Source organism: Pongo abelii, chromosome Y, assembly GCF_028885655.2.
Source record: "Pongo abelii isolate AG06213 chromosome Y, NHGRI_mPonAbe1-v2.0_pri, whole genome shotgun sequence".
Classification (NCBI taxonomy): Eukaryota; Metazoa; Chordata; class Mammalia; order Primates; family Hominidae; genus Pongo; species Pongo abelii.
Window position 1 is genome coordinate 14,315,341 of NC_072009.2, and position 12,517 is coordinate 14,327,857.

The 12,517-nt window shown below is 48.2% G+C and overlaps 1 protein-coding gene across 2 annotated transcripts; it reads right to left on the minus strand.

Annotated features, from left to right (window-relative positions):
- Window positions 1-4,190: 4,190 nt before the first annotated feature.
- On the minus strand, window positions 4,191-6,954 carry LOC129053384 (testis-specific Y-encoded protein 3-like). Of its 2 annotated transcripts, XM_054545414.1 has the most exons (6): window positions 6,478-6,954; window positions 5,781-5,858; window positions 5,541-5,652; window positions 5,294-5,439; window positions 5,105-5,186; window positions 4,191-4,410 (listed from the first exon to the last, which is right to left on the minus strand). In XM_054545414.1, the coding sequence occupies exons 1-6, from the start codon at window positions 6,829-6,831 to the stop codon at window positions 4,388-4,390; spliced, it is 795 nt and encodes a 264-aa protein (XP_054401389.1). In that variant the 5' UTR covers window positions 6,832-6,954; the 3' UTR covers window positions 4,191-4,387. The 2 variants fall into 2 exon arrangements, with proteins under 2 accessions (XP_054401389.1, XP_054401388.1); XM_054545413.1 differs by having other exon boundaries at window positions 4,197-5,186; window positions 6,478-6,901.
- Between the last annotated feature and the right edge of the window lie 5,563 nt (window positions 6,955-12,517).

A 12,517-nucleotide genomic window follows, 5' to 3' on the forward strand; every position in this document is an offset into this window, starting at 1 on the left:
GTGAGAATGTAAATTGGTGCAGGCATTACAAGAAGTTTTATGGGTTTTATTTAATATAAACAGTCTTCAAAAATCTACAGGTAGAACCACCCACCATATGATCCAGCAAATCAAAATACCCGGGCACGCCCACAAGTACACAGATCAGTATGTTGAAGGTGTGCATGCACCCATGCAAGTATTGTTGCACTCATTACATTTTCCCTAGAGCCAAAATAACGGAAGCAACCTGAGTGTCCCTCAATTGATGAGTGGATTAAAAAAATGGGGTAAATACACCTACGCGGAATGGAAAAATGTAATGCAATAATAAATAAGGAAATCCTGCCAGTTGTGACAATGCGTGTGAATCTGCTGAATGTGTGCATGCCATTTTGTTAAGTCACATAAGCCAGGTATCTGAAAGGCAACTAGCACATGACCTCATTCTTATAAGAAATTGAAAAAGCGGACTTCACAGAGGTAGTGACTCCGAAGGCGGGGGTGAAGAGGGTGCACTGAGGAGATGCTGGATCAAGAATTCATATTTCTAGTTAGAAAGGAGGGATAGGTCAAAAATATTTTCTTCAGCCTGCTGACTATAACTGGTGATAATGTATTCTTTCTCTAACAAAATTCTAAGACAGTGCATGTCAAGTTTTTTCACAACAAAAATGACAAGTATGTGAGATCACGCATATGTTGATTAGCTGGATGTATCCAATGCATAATATATATGACCTTTTGAACAACACTCCTTATGTTATAAATATGTATCATTTCATATGACAGTTTCAAATAAACATACAATTTTTAAAACGCCTTAAGAGAATAAATGTCAATAAACTATTTTATTATAAAGCGGTGCTTTTCATTTCTATCAAAGTCTTTTTCATGACACAGGAAAGAATGCAACATCGTTTGGTAAGTTAAGGAAAAATATATATGTGCACATATATATATATATAAATTTATAAATATGAAAATCGCAATGAATGCTGACGATGAGTTGAAAGATAGAAATTAGAGGCACGGAGACTACAGTCCATGAATTGAAACCTTCACTGCATGTTTGAAAAGAAGACGTGAGGAGGTAGAAGAAAAAAGCAAAAAACTCAAAGCCATGCCAGGGCCATGGGTCACACCTGTCATTCCGGCACTTTGGTAGGCTGAGGTGGGAGGATTGCCTGCACTCAGGAGTTCCAGAGGAGCCTGGGGCAACATGGGCCCATATCCAAAAAGTAATCAATTGCTAAATTAATACATAGCTGGGAAGGGTTGCATGCACCTCTAGTGCCAGCTGTGTGAGAGTCTGAGTTGAGAGGATCACATGGGTGTGTGGTGTCTGGGATGCAGTGGGCTAAGACCCTGGGGCTGCTGTCCAACCTAGAAGACAGAGTAAGACCCATTCTCGGAAAACCAACAAAAAAAGAGTCACATTCGGCAAATTAAAACTACGTAGTGTGAGGAGAATCAAAATAAATGAAACATCATTAGAGCCTACGCGATCCGATGGAGGAAACCAGCTTTCACATAATAACAGCGCCAGATGGGGAGAACAATAAGAAAGGGCAGAGAGAACACTGTAAGTAATAATACACCAAACTCCCCAAATGACTTAAAAGACATAAATGTAAAAAGAGTGCTCCTTTTCCATTCAAAGCCCTTAATAACAAGTGCAAGTGTCTTTTTCTGAATCCCTGACATGCATTCAGCTAGCCTGAACCTCTTGGTGAAGTTCCCAGACCACGATGTGCCCTTTCTATATGCTCTCATTTTCTTATTTCCTATCACTTATCTGTAGCAGGTCATAACGAATCATGATTGTTTGACATTCTTTGACACAATGAATAATTCAGGTATGAGTTCATTAAACAATAGTTTATGACATGTCGTGAAGAAATTCTGTACGCATGATGTTGGTTAAAAGATAATACAAAACTGAAATGGAGGAAGAAGAACATTTTCTACGTTTCATCATCGTGCTTGTGTTTACGCAGCATGTATCTACGAACTATAGCTGCCTGCTGGAAAATCATCTGACACAATCACTTGAAAGTTCTCCTTCCGCTTGGGAGACCACAGGCATACCCACTTTTTCACTTTTCCACCTTTTCGATACACTGAGCGGGATGAGTGGAATCCATGGGACTTTTGGCTTTGCTGCAATGCTCAGTATTTGTTTTTAACACTGTCATTGCTAGATTGGCCTGAAATAAACCGTTCATTATGGCTCACAAAAAGAACTCATCTCTTTCAGCTCAGAGTCTTTCAAAGAGGAATTTCATCCAGACATTCTGATGTCTGACGCCACTGCCAAGAGATTCAGAATTACAAACTAAATTCAGATAGAGAACAGAAAGGTAGATGATACAGACGGAGAGAGTGTGGTGGGGAAGGAAGGGAAAGAAGAAAGGAAGGGTGTAAAGGAAAGGAAGGAAGAAAGGAAGGGAGAGAGAGTGACAGATGTTCAAAGACACAGATACAAATTCTAGCATGGTTGTAGAGATAGGCATGTACAAATTACCGCAGGTAGTGTGGAAAAATATGGGGAGACACAGGTGGAGTCAGAGGAAAGATACAAACCCACGCAGAGAAATAAACATACACAACTACAAACACACTAAAAACTACAAACACACACTTGGTACTTTAAACATGAAAAAGACCCTGACAGTAGATGTAACAGAGGTGTTTCAGAGTTACTGAGGCAGAATACAAATCCGTCAGTACCCTTAGCGTTTGTGGCCCATGTGCACGGATATTCAGTGGAAGAAGCGTTAGACAGCCTGTACAATTCAGCACAATTCAGCACCATCTCTGATAATACCAAAACAATGGTATTATCAGTGTGCCCAGGAGCAGGGGCAAAACTGGGCTATAGATTTTCAAAGCTCAACTGCTGATACCGAGCAGGAGGTGTGGAATGCGTATTGAAGGCAGTACAACAGATTCATGAACTTTGACTGTCAAACCTTCCTCCCTGAAACAACATAGCTCTTCTCACAGAAGCTGTGCCGACCAGAGTACATATGGGACAGGAATGTTAGCACTCTACTAGTGTGTGGCCAACATGGATGCTCATGTTGGAACTGTTTTTTCTGGGAACCGGGAAGAAAGTTCTGCCGCCGACACTGAAATCCTCCTCACCCATCAGTGACACAGGCAACCCCTCGTCTTGTGCATAGACACAGGTGTTCATGGGAAGCCGCCACCCACCCGTGAATGAAAACTGTATGTGTTGTCCTCCTGTGTGAGGCTTGCAACACATACTGTGCAACTATCTGCTCTTTACATTATTAAACTTAGGCAAAGTATGCTGAAAAGGCCACAGAAAATCAGAGGGCCCTGGGCTCCAGAAACAATCTGCAGTGCCAATCACTGGGGAGAATAGAGCCTCACTAGAGTTTGCAAGAGCACAAAATGCACTCGTAATGTTGGTAGCTACATACACTACTGGTTCCTCACCTAACATACAATCGTGGAGAAAAGCTTAACCCAACTAAAGATGTAAACATCAACAAGAGCGTCCATATCCTGTGTCATCAAGTGACAAGACAGTCCATGCGTGGATTCCCCAGCAATCTTATATTCCACAAATCCAACCCCTTTCCCCGCACTTCTGCCAGTCTGTGTTTTCCCTTAGTCATCTACGCCAAAAAGCATATCCTGAATGCTTTCCCGCATGCCTCTGTCACCTTTCCCACAGTCCCTCCATACACCTTACCTGCCCATTTCTTCTCACGTTGATGTGTGAGAAGTTCTGAGGGGCTGATTGTCCCAGAAAAGGATTATGCATTCACCTTTAAAAGAACGTGAATTCAACAAGAAAGGGAACTTCAAGATTTCCATCATCCTGTGCTTATCTATTGTGTATGATGATACCCAAAATGAAGGATTTTAGAGGTCCCAGCAAACTGGGCTGTGGAAACCTTAACCCCTTTCCTTGAACTACTTCTGCTTCCATAGGACAAAGTAAGTTTCCAACTAAGCTGTCTTTTGCTTTGACCTCCCCAACTCTGTCCTGTAGGAAGAATCCCAACACATTCCACACCCATTCACTCCACAATTTTAGAGGCCCAGCTCCAACACAGACGGGTCAGTTCCATGAAGAAAATAAAGCATATTGATTGATCAATTCAATATGACACCCAAATCCAGGGGATAAACGTACACACACACACAGAAACAAACACACACACACACAGTCAAACATTCTTGAGAATATTTATTTGGCATTCCATACAATCCAAGTTTACCCCCTTTTCCTGTCTGATTTTTTTGTGACTGGGTCGGTTTTTCCTTTACTTCCTGGGCATAAGACCATGCTGAGTACTGACATCCTGCATACGGTAGTAACTTTTTAGGAGTTCTGCTGTTTTAAGTAAGGTCCGATGCTCCCTCACAGTCAACTCAACATCTGGGAGTCCCCTAGAGAAACACAAACGCATGTCAAAACGCATTTCTCTCAGCCATACTTTGAAATGTTTTAATTGCAGGGCCCGCTGAGAAAAGGATATCCCTTCCCCATTTGTGATCTCTTAAACTTCCTCCTACCATGGGTTACAAACTGTTCTCCGCAATACCTGCCCCATTCCCAGTACTCTCTGTGAGGGGAGTCAGCTAACAAGATGCATTGTACACTAAAAGCACACAGAAATCTGATGCGGCAATAGCTCAAGGAAATCCATCAATCTAAACAATCCTTTGCGGTCTAGGACAGGGATGACCAGGAGGCACATTCAGGGAGCCCAATCTCATGGAGTAGGTAGGATGACTGCCGCTGGGGTTGACGGCCATGGAATCAAGGGCTACAGATTGAAGTGAATGATTTTCAGCTTCACTTCTCAGTGATTCTGGAAATGGACTATGCTCCCCTGGGCTTAAGACTCACAGCTATAACCTGCCTTGCAGTGCAGTCTCTAATCTGCCTTTTTCAGCCCAATGCCATGAATGTCCTGGATTCTGTCACTCTCTCTCGTCCTCTCAAGGAATTTCTACATATAGGAAAGCAGCCTCAATTTCTACATTTCTGAAACGAGCGTCCAGGCTCCCTGAATAGGCAGGTGTGTCAACCCCCTCATAGTGGGCATCAAACAGCTCCAGTTCCAACTGAACGGCTCACCTGAAATCTCTGTTCCCTCTTCAGGTGGCTTCATCCTCTTGTAGTACGGCAGGGGATTGCGCCACAGGTCCTTACATAGGATCTGTCAGGGGAATCAATCGGCAAACGCCTCATCAGGGCTCAGACTGGTGACCCAAACAGGTGGGAACACACCAGGGTCATTGCTGATGTTTCCCAGTGAGGACCCACCTCAGCAATCCTATTAGATCCTGCGAAGTTGTGGTCAGAAAACCAGTTGAAGAAGTTAAGGCTGCTGTTGTGGTGTCTGCGGCGATAGGCCTCAACTTCATAATCTGGATGCCACTGAATTGGAGTGGAATGAGAAGCCCTGTATTCTACAGAGACAGAAAGTTTTGTGGGAAGGGGACTGGATCACGTTGGCAATGATCCACCCACCATCTTCCTTCCACTACCCATCCTGGGAGCCACCTGTCACCTGTGATGTTCACCAGATATTCCTTGGTAATCACTTTATTCTGGAAGTAGGGGTTACTCCGAAAGAACAACATGATCCTGCAGAGATGAACGGGATGCTTCACTTCTTCCACCTGTCAGGACAAGGTGGAGAAAGTTTAAATACCTTTTTGGGTGAGGTGCCAACTGTTGCTCACAGGAACCAATTATTTCCCTTACCCTCCCCCACTAAACCCTCTAGCCTCAGTCTTGCTGTCCTCACCTCCAAGTTGATCATGTAGCTCAGCATGTCTTCATCTTGGTCAGTGATCAGGGCTGACATCTGGGGGTGGTTTGCAATCTGATTTAGGTCAAAGAGCCTTTACATTTACATACGGTGGAAGGAGAAGCTAGGAGCAACAGGGAAGAAGGCCTAAGAGCACCCAGAGGCTGGGGTAGGGGATTTCTCAGATCTGCTTCCACGTATATGACCTCCTTTCGCCTCCCCCTACCCCTAAAATAAGGCCCCTTGGCTTCACAGAGGGTGTATAATTCTGAGGCTGACTGCACTGACATGCGGAGGTGCGATTTGCAGAGACTTGCTGGTGTCTGAGGAGTGGCAGAATCTGCTTATAGCCGAAGACGCCCAGTCCCAGATCGGACTAGAAAGGGGGAGCAATCACACTGCCTTAAAAATAGCTTGATGCACACAAAAACCTATTCTGGTCTGAACTCGCTTCTGTTCTTCAAAAACATGCCCCAAACGTCTGCTGCTCGGCATCACCAAGGGTTTCTCTGCCGCACGCAGGAAAATAGTACCCACGCCTGCTGCAGTTTTCCCTAGCCACATTTGTCCGGGGCAACTCACCTTTGTTCCCCAAAGGTGGCGTCACATCGATGCCAAGCTGCCCATAAGTTACTTACACTTCCCCGAGAGCACCTCTCCACCAGAAAGGCAGAAGAAACACTGAGAAGGATACAACATTGGCCCAGAAGCCAGGGACGCTCTGGATGACCGCGCCTCTGCAGTCTAGGTGGGCCTTGCGCCTCCGCTCCATCTTTTCCCTCTGCCGAGAAAAGGCCTTCCTGGCTTGGGCATTAACCGGCCCCAGCTCCACCTGAACGGCCAGCAGCTCCTCCAGTGCAGACTCTGGGGTCATGGGCCCAGGGCCAGGCTGTGCCCGCTGGGCCTCCTCCTGCGGCTCCACGAGGCCCTCCTCCTGGGCCACCACCTCCACCTCCGCCATTATGTCATCCAACACCAGCACCGCCTCCTCCCCCAAAGCCACCTGCTCACTCTCCACCCCGGCCGCCCCCTCCTGTACAGCCTCCATCCTGAAGACGGTGCCCTCCTCCGCACTCCCACTGAGCAAGGCCTATGCTGCCCGAACCGAGCCACACGAACCCGGCCGCAGCCTTTATTGCACCCAGTGGGTCAGCGGGCCCTCAGTGCGCATGCGCGGGGCTCCCGGGCGCCCCCTAATGGACTGCGCGGGAAGAGCGCAGGGAGCCGCGCTGCGACCGCCTTCCTCCCATGCTGGCCAATGAATGGGAGGGCGGTGGGCGTCTCCCTGGGCGGCACAGCCACTGGTGGGCCTGCATCTCCAACTCCCCCTAACGCCAACTCCTCTCCCCAAACCTCCTCCGAGAAGCCCTTGGAGCTTGTGCCCGGTAGCTCGGCATCCTGGGACAGACGGGCTGCGTGGCATTTGGAATTGTGGGCACGGCAGCCCTGTGTCCTGACATCCTGAGTGTGGCAAGCCATGAAAATCTCTATGTGTCATGAACACATGAAACATCTCTCTTCGTTAGGCAGGCCAGCTGGATGGTACGGAAGCAATACTGCAGATCCAGAGAACTCTCTCTGGTTGCTGGGGCCAGGTTGACAGGGGCGGCCTAGGGGAAGTGAGTCGGGCCGGGCACGTGGGAGGAAAGTCGCCTCCTTGTGCTAAGGTGAAATTGATCTGTTGTAGAGGCCAGAACCCCGGCACACACTATCGCAGGTCGAGGCAAATACAGGCTCTGCGTACCATGCTTCCTCCCTGAGGATGCTGCAGTCCAAGGAGCATTCCAAAGGGCCTCTTGTCCTATGCCCTGGGCACACCAGAGGCCGGCCGCCAGGGTTGGCCATTGATGACTTGCGCGCACGGTGTTTTGCAATGCCTTGCCGACCCAGAGGCTCCCGCACCCGCTGCAGTGGCTGCGGTGCCTGCTGGTGGTGCTCTGCAGGCCCAGGGCCTGGGCCTCTGGCTCCTGAGCTCCTGTGCACAGTTGAGCCTGCGGGGGAGCCGAGCCCTGTGGCCATTGCAGGATCTGCGGGTCCAGCGGAGCTCCTCAGGAAACCTGGGTCCACGTGGGTGTGGGACTAGGTTCTCAGCAGGGCGATGCCCGTGGGTTTTTAGGGAGGGTGTCTGTGGGGGATCGGTCCCCAAGAGCCTAGGGGTGCGGAGGTTGGGCTGGGCTGCGCAGGCCGGGATCTGTGGGAGCACACAGGACGGCACCGTGTTCAGGCTGGAGGCTCTGCTGTTGAGGACGGCCGGAGTACAGAGCAAGGAGGCGGCCTTGGAAGAGGAGGCGGTGCTGATGGTGGAAGACATAATGGCTGAGGTGGAGGTGGTGGTTGAGGAGGAGACCGACGTGATGTGGCAGAAGGAGGGCCAGCGGGCACAGCCTGGCCCTGGACCAAGAACACCTGTGCCGTCAATGGACTCGCTGGAGGTCCTTCACTTGGAGCTGGGCTCCGTGAGTGCCCCAGGCCACAGGGCATCTCCGCCTTTTGGGCCAGAGCCATATCCTTGCAGCTTGCTTGTAGCAGCCCTGGGAACACGTGGTAGGCAAGGGGAGCCAAGCACAGCACTCACAAGGGAGAATCGCGGCGCCAAGGTCCCTTCCCGCGCAGCAGAAAGTCGAAGGGCACGTTTCCCTGGGAACGTCCCTGGAGGACGGGCAGTCTCTTTGCCATTGCCAGCCATTCAACCACCCCATGCTCTCGGTGCCCGTTTCCAACAGGCTCAGCCCAGAAACACAAGGTGCTTAAGACGGGTTCGCGGTGCATGGGGCTGCCGACCACCTCAAGGCAGGCACCAGCTCCCCAGATAGGCTTTCTTCCCCCTGCCGGCGCCGAACCCAAAGGGGTGTAGGCCTTGAGTCTATATAACCTCCTTTGCACCCACGCAATTCCCATGGGGAGCGCCAGGCACAACTCTGCCGCCGTTTCTTACTACAGGACTTCCCTCAAGTGGGCAGGCCCACCCCTCAGGGAGACTAGGATGAGAAGACAGCACACACCCGGACATCAGCAGAGCAGGTCCGGCACTCAGCACACAAAGGCCTCCTGCAGCTCATGAACCCGGAGAAGCAGCCGCCTCACACCACCCCGTGCCACCCCGCCCCTCCGCTCCTCAGCTGCAACCACCTGCCCACTTCTTCTTCCTCTCCGCTCTTGTCAGCCCAGGCCGTCTTGGCCGGGGTCCACCCACTCCACAAACCACCATAGCTGTGCCGTTGCCTCCTCGCCAGACAGAGACACAGGACCAACAACGGACGGTGACAGGCCAAATCTCTGGGAGATAGCCCTGCTCCACAGTCTCTGTGCTCTTGCAAAACTGCAGGGCGTCACGAGACTTGCCCACCCAATCATCTGGAGGCTTCCTGACCAGAGGTAGGTTGTTTGGCACACGAGATGTCGGCCTGGGCCAGAAACCATGATGAAGTCCCGCTTTGCTACATGATGGATTTGTAGGTCAGGCTGGGGAGCCTGGGTCGGTGGGAGGGGTCCAGTTTCTGAGTCAGTCTGTGGTCCCCCTGGGGACCAGGGTTGTCTCAGTGGGAGAACTGGAAAGTGGAAACTCGTGGTTCACTACAGCCCAGCTAGATAAGATGGTCGTATTGAATCCATTCTCTTTCTCCTTGATCAGGCAGGTGGAGGACCTCAGCGATCCCGGTTACCGGCGGCGGGATGAAGATTTCATGTCGTCACAATCTCTATTTCGACAGTGAAGTCATCATTAAGGAGTACCGTGTTGGCATCCTCGGTAAGGAATGCCTCCCAGCATGGTAGGGCAGCTGGTGTGTGGGAGGTGAGGTCTGGCATGAACCTTCCTGACTCGTCTCCCTGCAGGGTACAGAGTGTCTCATTCCACTGCAGTCCAGTGGTTCTGGGATCATGAAGGTCAAGCCTCCAGCTGCAGGCAGTACACCTCCTACCTGACCTTATCATATTGGAAGACACAACGGCTGAGCTTATCATATGACAGACATCATGGCTGAGGTGGAGGTGGAGGTTGTTTGGCTGAATAAGACTGCCCGGGTTTTGGCAGGATTGCTGAGGTGGGGTTCGCCGTGGGGCATCCTGGGAAAGGACTTCGCTGGTCATTCCTTGGTCTCCGGGGAACTGGCTTTAAGCTGTGACCTGAACTCCCCTGGACCTGCTTCTGCAGTCCCCTAGATCATCAGCCAGGGCCTATGGCTCAATGCTTTGCAGTTCTATCCCATGGAGGGAAGGACAGCATTAGAGACAGAACAGAGAGGAGGCCAGGCGAGCAACCAAGGATTGGCAACTCAGAGGCCTTTGAGTCCTGGATCTGTGCCCCTCATGGAGAACCCAAGGATCATGGAGGAGACTGCAGTGAGCAATCCCAGGCAATCCATGGTTTGGGGGAGAAAGGCCCATCAGGAAATTATAACACCCACATGTCAGGATTGGGGAACGTTAAGCCACTAGGATGCATATGTGGCTAAAGTCAGTGGGTGAGAAGCAGGGCTTAAGGGATAGCTGTCTCATCATCACTTGCCAGCTCCATGCCCTGCCCTAAGATCTGCTACCACCTGGGGCTCATTTTGAGCTCAACCAGGGCCCTCTCCCTCTCCACGCAGATGTCCACCTGAGGCCCACCTAGGTCTATGCCGTTTTAGAATGTTTCTCCCAGGACTGTCTTGTTCTGTTTCCATGACCCTGGGCTGCCCTGACATGTGTTATCGTCTCTGACATCCTCCCTCCCAGTGCCCTGCCTTCCCATACAAGATAGTCCACCTCACAGGGAATCTGGAGGACCACACTGGGATCCAGTGTGCGGAAATGTTCTATTTTCTTCATGGACAGGTATTTTGGAGCTTCCTCAGGAGCTGGGAATGTGAAGAGATCGCAAAATGGTTGGGGACCTTCAGTGTGTGTCCAGGGAGGGAACCTGGCTGGCAAATAAGGGCCACCTGAGTAATGGTATGGAAATCCAGTGTCAGTTATCTCCTTAAAGACCTGCTTTGTTACATCACCTACTATTAATATAAAAGTTAATTTCTTACAATAATGAAAAAACAAATTTCAGTATGAAGAAATATAATTTATTGATAATTGTATGGAAGAACTCCTGACTGATCCATTTTCCATTGTAGTTCTTATGCGAGACTTGAGGTGTTTAGCAAGTTTTAACATACAGACAAAAGACTGGGAGAATATGTTCACTAATCCTTGGCAGAATTAAAAAAAATAATAAGATATCAGTATAGACAGATTTTCAACGAAGCTAGATTTGTTATTTGATTTTCATCTTAATGTTACATTATTTCTATTTGTAGTTCTAAAATACTCTTTCTTCTTTGAAATGACAGATGTATATGGTGGGATGTGTCAAGTGCCCTTGGTCCGATTAAATGAAACAATCATTGTTCTTTTGGAAACTGGAGTAGGGCTCACGTGTCAAGCTAGACTACAAAGTAGGCAGCATGCGGTTTGAGGAACAAGATCTTCTAGTGCCCGAGCTCTTTCTTCCTCTATGTACTCTATATCCTTATTTTGCTTTGCAGTTTACAATGTCATGTTGTTCCCTACTCCCTTCTTTCCCAAATAGAAACCAACTTTGAAAAACAATCAGCTTTCAGACATTTATCCAACTCACAGGCAAAGTGAGAGTGAACTGTAGGTGCTAGAAACCGCAATCCACTGCTGTCAATTTTATTTTCTCATGTACGTTAATCTCTCCCTCTCTACCACCTCAGTATACATATACAGCTGTGATCTAAATTCTTAGATTGCTTTTATAAATTAGAATTTTTCCCGTTGTTTACTCCCCTGACACCTACCCCTTCATTACTTTTCTCCACTAAGCACGCTGTACCCACTTCCCTCATTTCTTCCCACTGGCTTTTCAGTTCAGTTCAATTGGGTTTTGGTCTCATTCCACTGGAACTACTTTTATCAAGGACAGCATTCCCATCTGTACTATTAAAACCACTGGTTACTTTACCATTTTCCTCTTACTCAAATTCTCAGCTTTATTCTGCACATTAGCAACTCTCTGTTCTTCAAACACAGAGCTAGGCCAAAATTCTCCTATTTTAGAGGGTTGGCAGCTGTTTTTTTCCCTCTTTATCAATGGCTGCTCTTTCAGATATATCACATAAGACTTCCCTGGAGAAAGCTTCACTTAGTGCCCAATGTACAGTAGTTCTGTCTGTTATACCAACCGTCACTACTATCTGTTACTCTCTTTCCGCGTCCCAAAATTTCCTTCACAACATTTACGACTGCTTGTGTCTTTTATTTATTATCTGTCTCTCCCTCTATGTAAAGCTTCATGAAGTTGGGGACCATTAACCCCATATTCATTGCTGTACCTCCAGAACCCAGCACAGTGCTTTTTGCATAGTAATAAACATGCATGCAATATTTATTATTCAATGAGTAATACACCTTAATAATCTTGAATAATGATAAAGATTAATAATAATCTAGAATCTTAATAAAGTTGCATTGAATAATTTGATGGATAGATGAATGGCAAGAATCCCACAATATTTTTTACTAGCCTCAATTTGAAAACTCATGCCAAGACTTGTGGACTTTATCTTTACAATGATTCTTGCACCTGTCTCTTTCTTCCAGTCCTTGCTTCAACTTTCTTTACCCAGGCCACCATCATATGTTAGTTTAAGCATTTAATAAAACTCAGAACTCACCTTCTGTCTTCTCTTGCTGATCTTCAACCCATCCTATATATTGCAGTTAGTCTTATAACCTTTGTG

Excerpts from the sequence above, each read along its gene's own strand:
- LOC129053384 (XM_054545413.1), bottom strand. The coding sequence starts at position 6,831 with ATGGAGGCTGTACAGGAGGGGGCGGCCGGGGTGGAGAGTGAGCAGGTG. Across the intron at positions 5,859-6,477 it reads CTGGCTTCTGGGCCAATGTT|ATTGCAAACCACCCCCAGAT; the intron begins GTATCCTTCTCA and ends GACCTAAATCAG. Across the intron at positions 5,653-5,780 it reads GCTACATGATCAACTTGGAG|GTGGAAGAAGTGAAGCATCC; the intron begins GTGAGGACAGCA and ends TTGTCCTGACAG.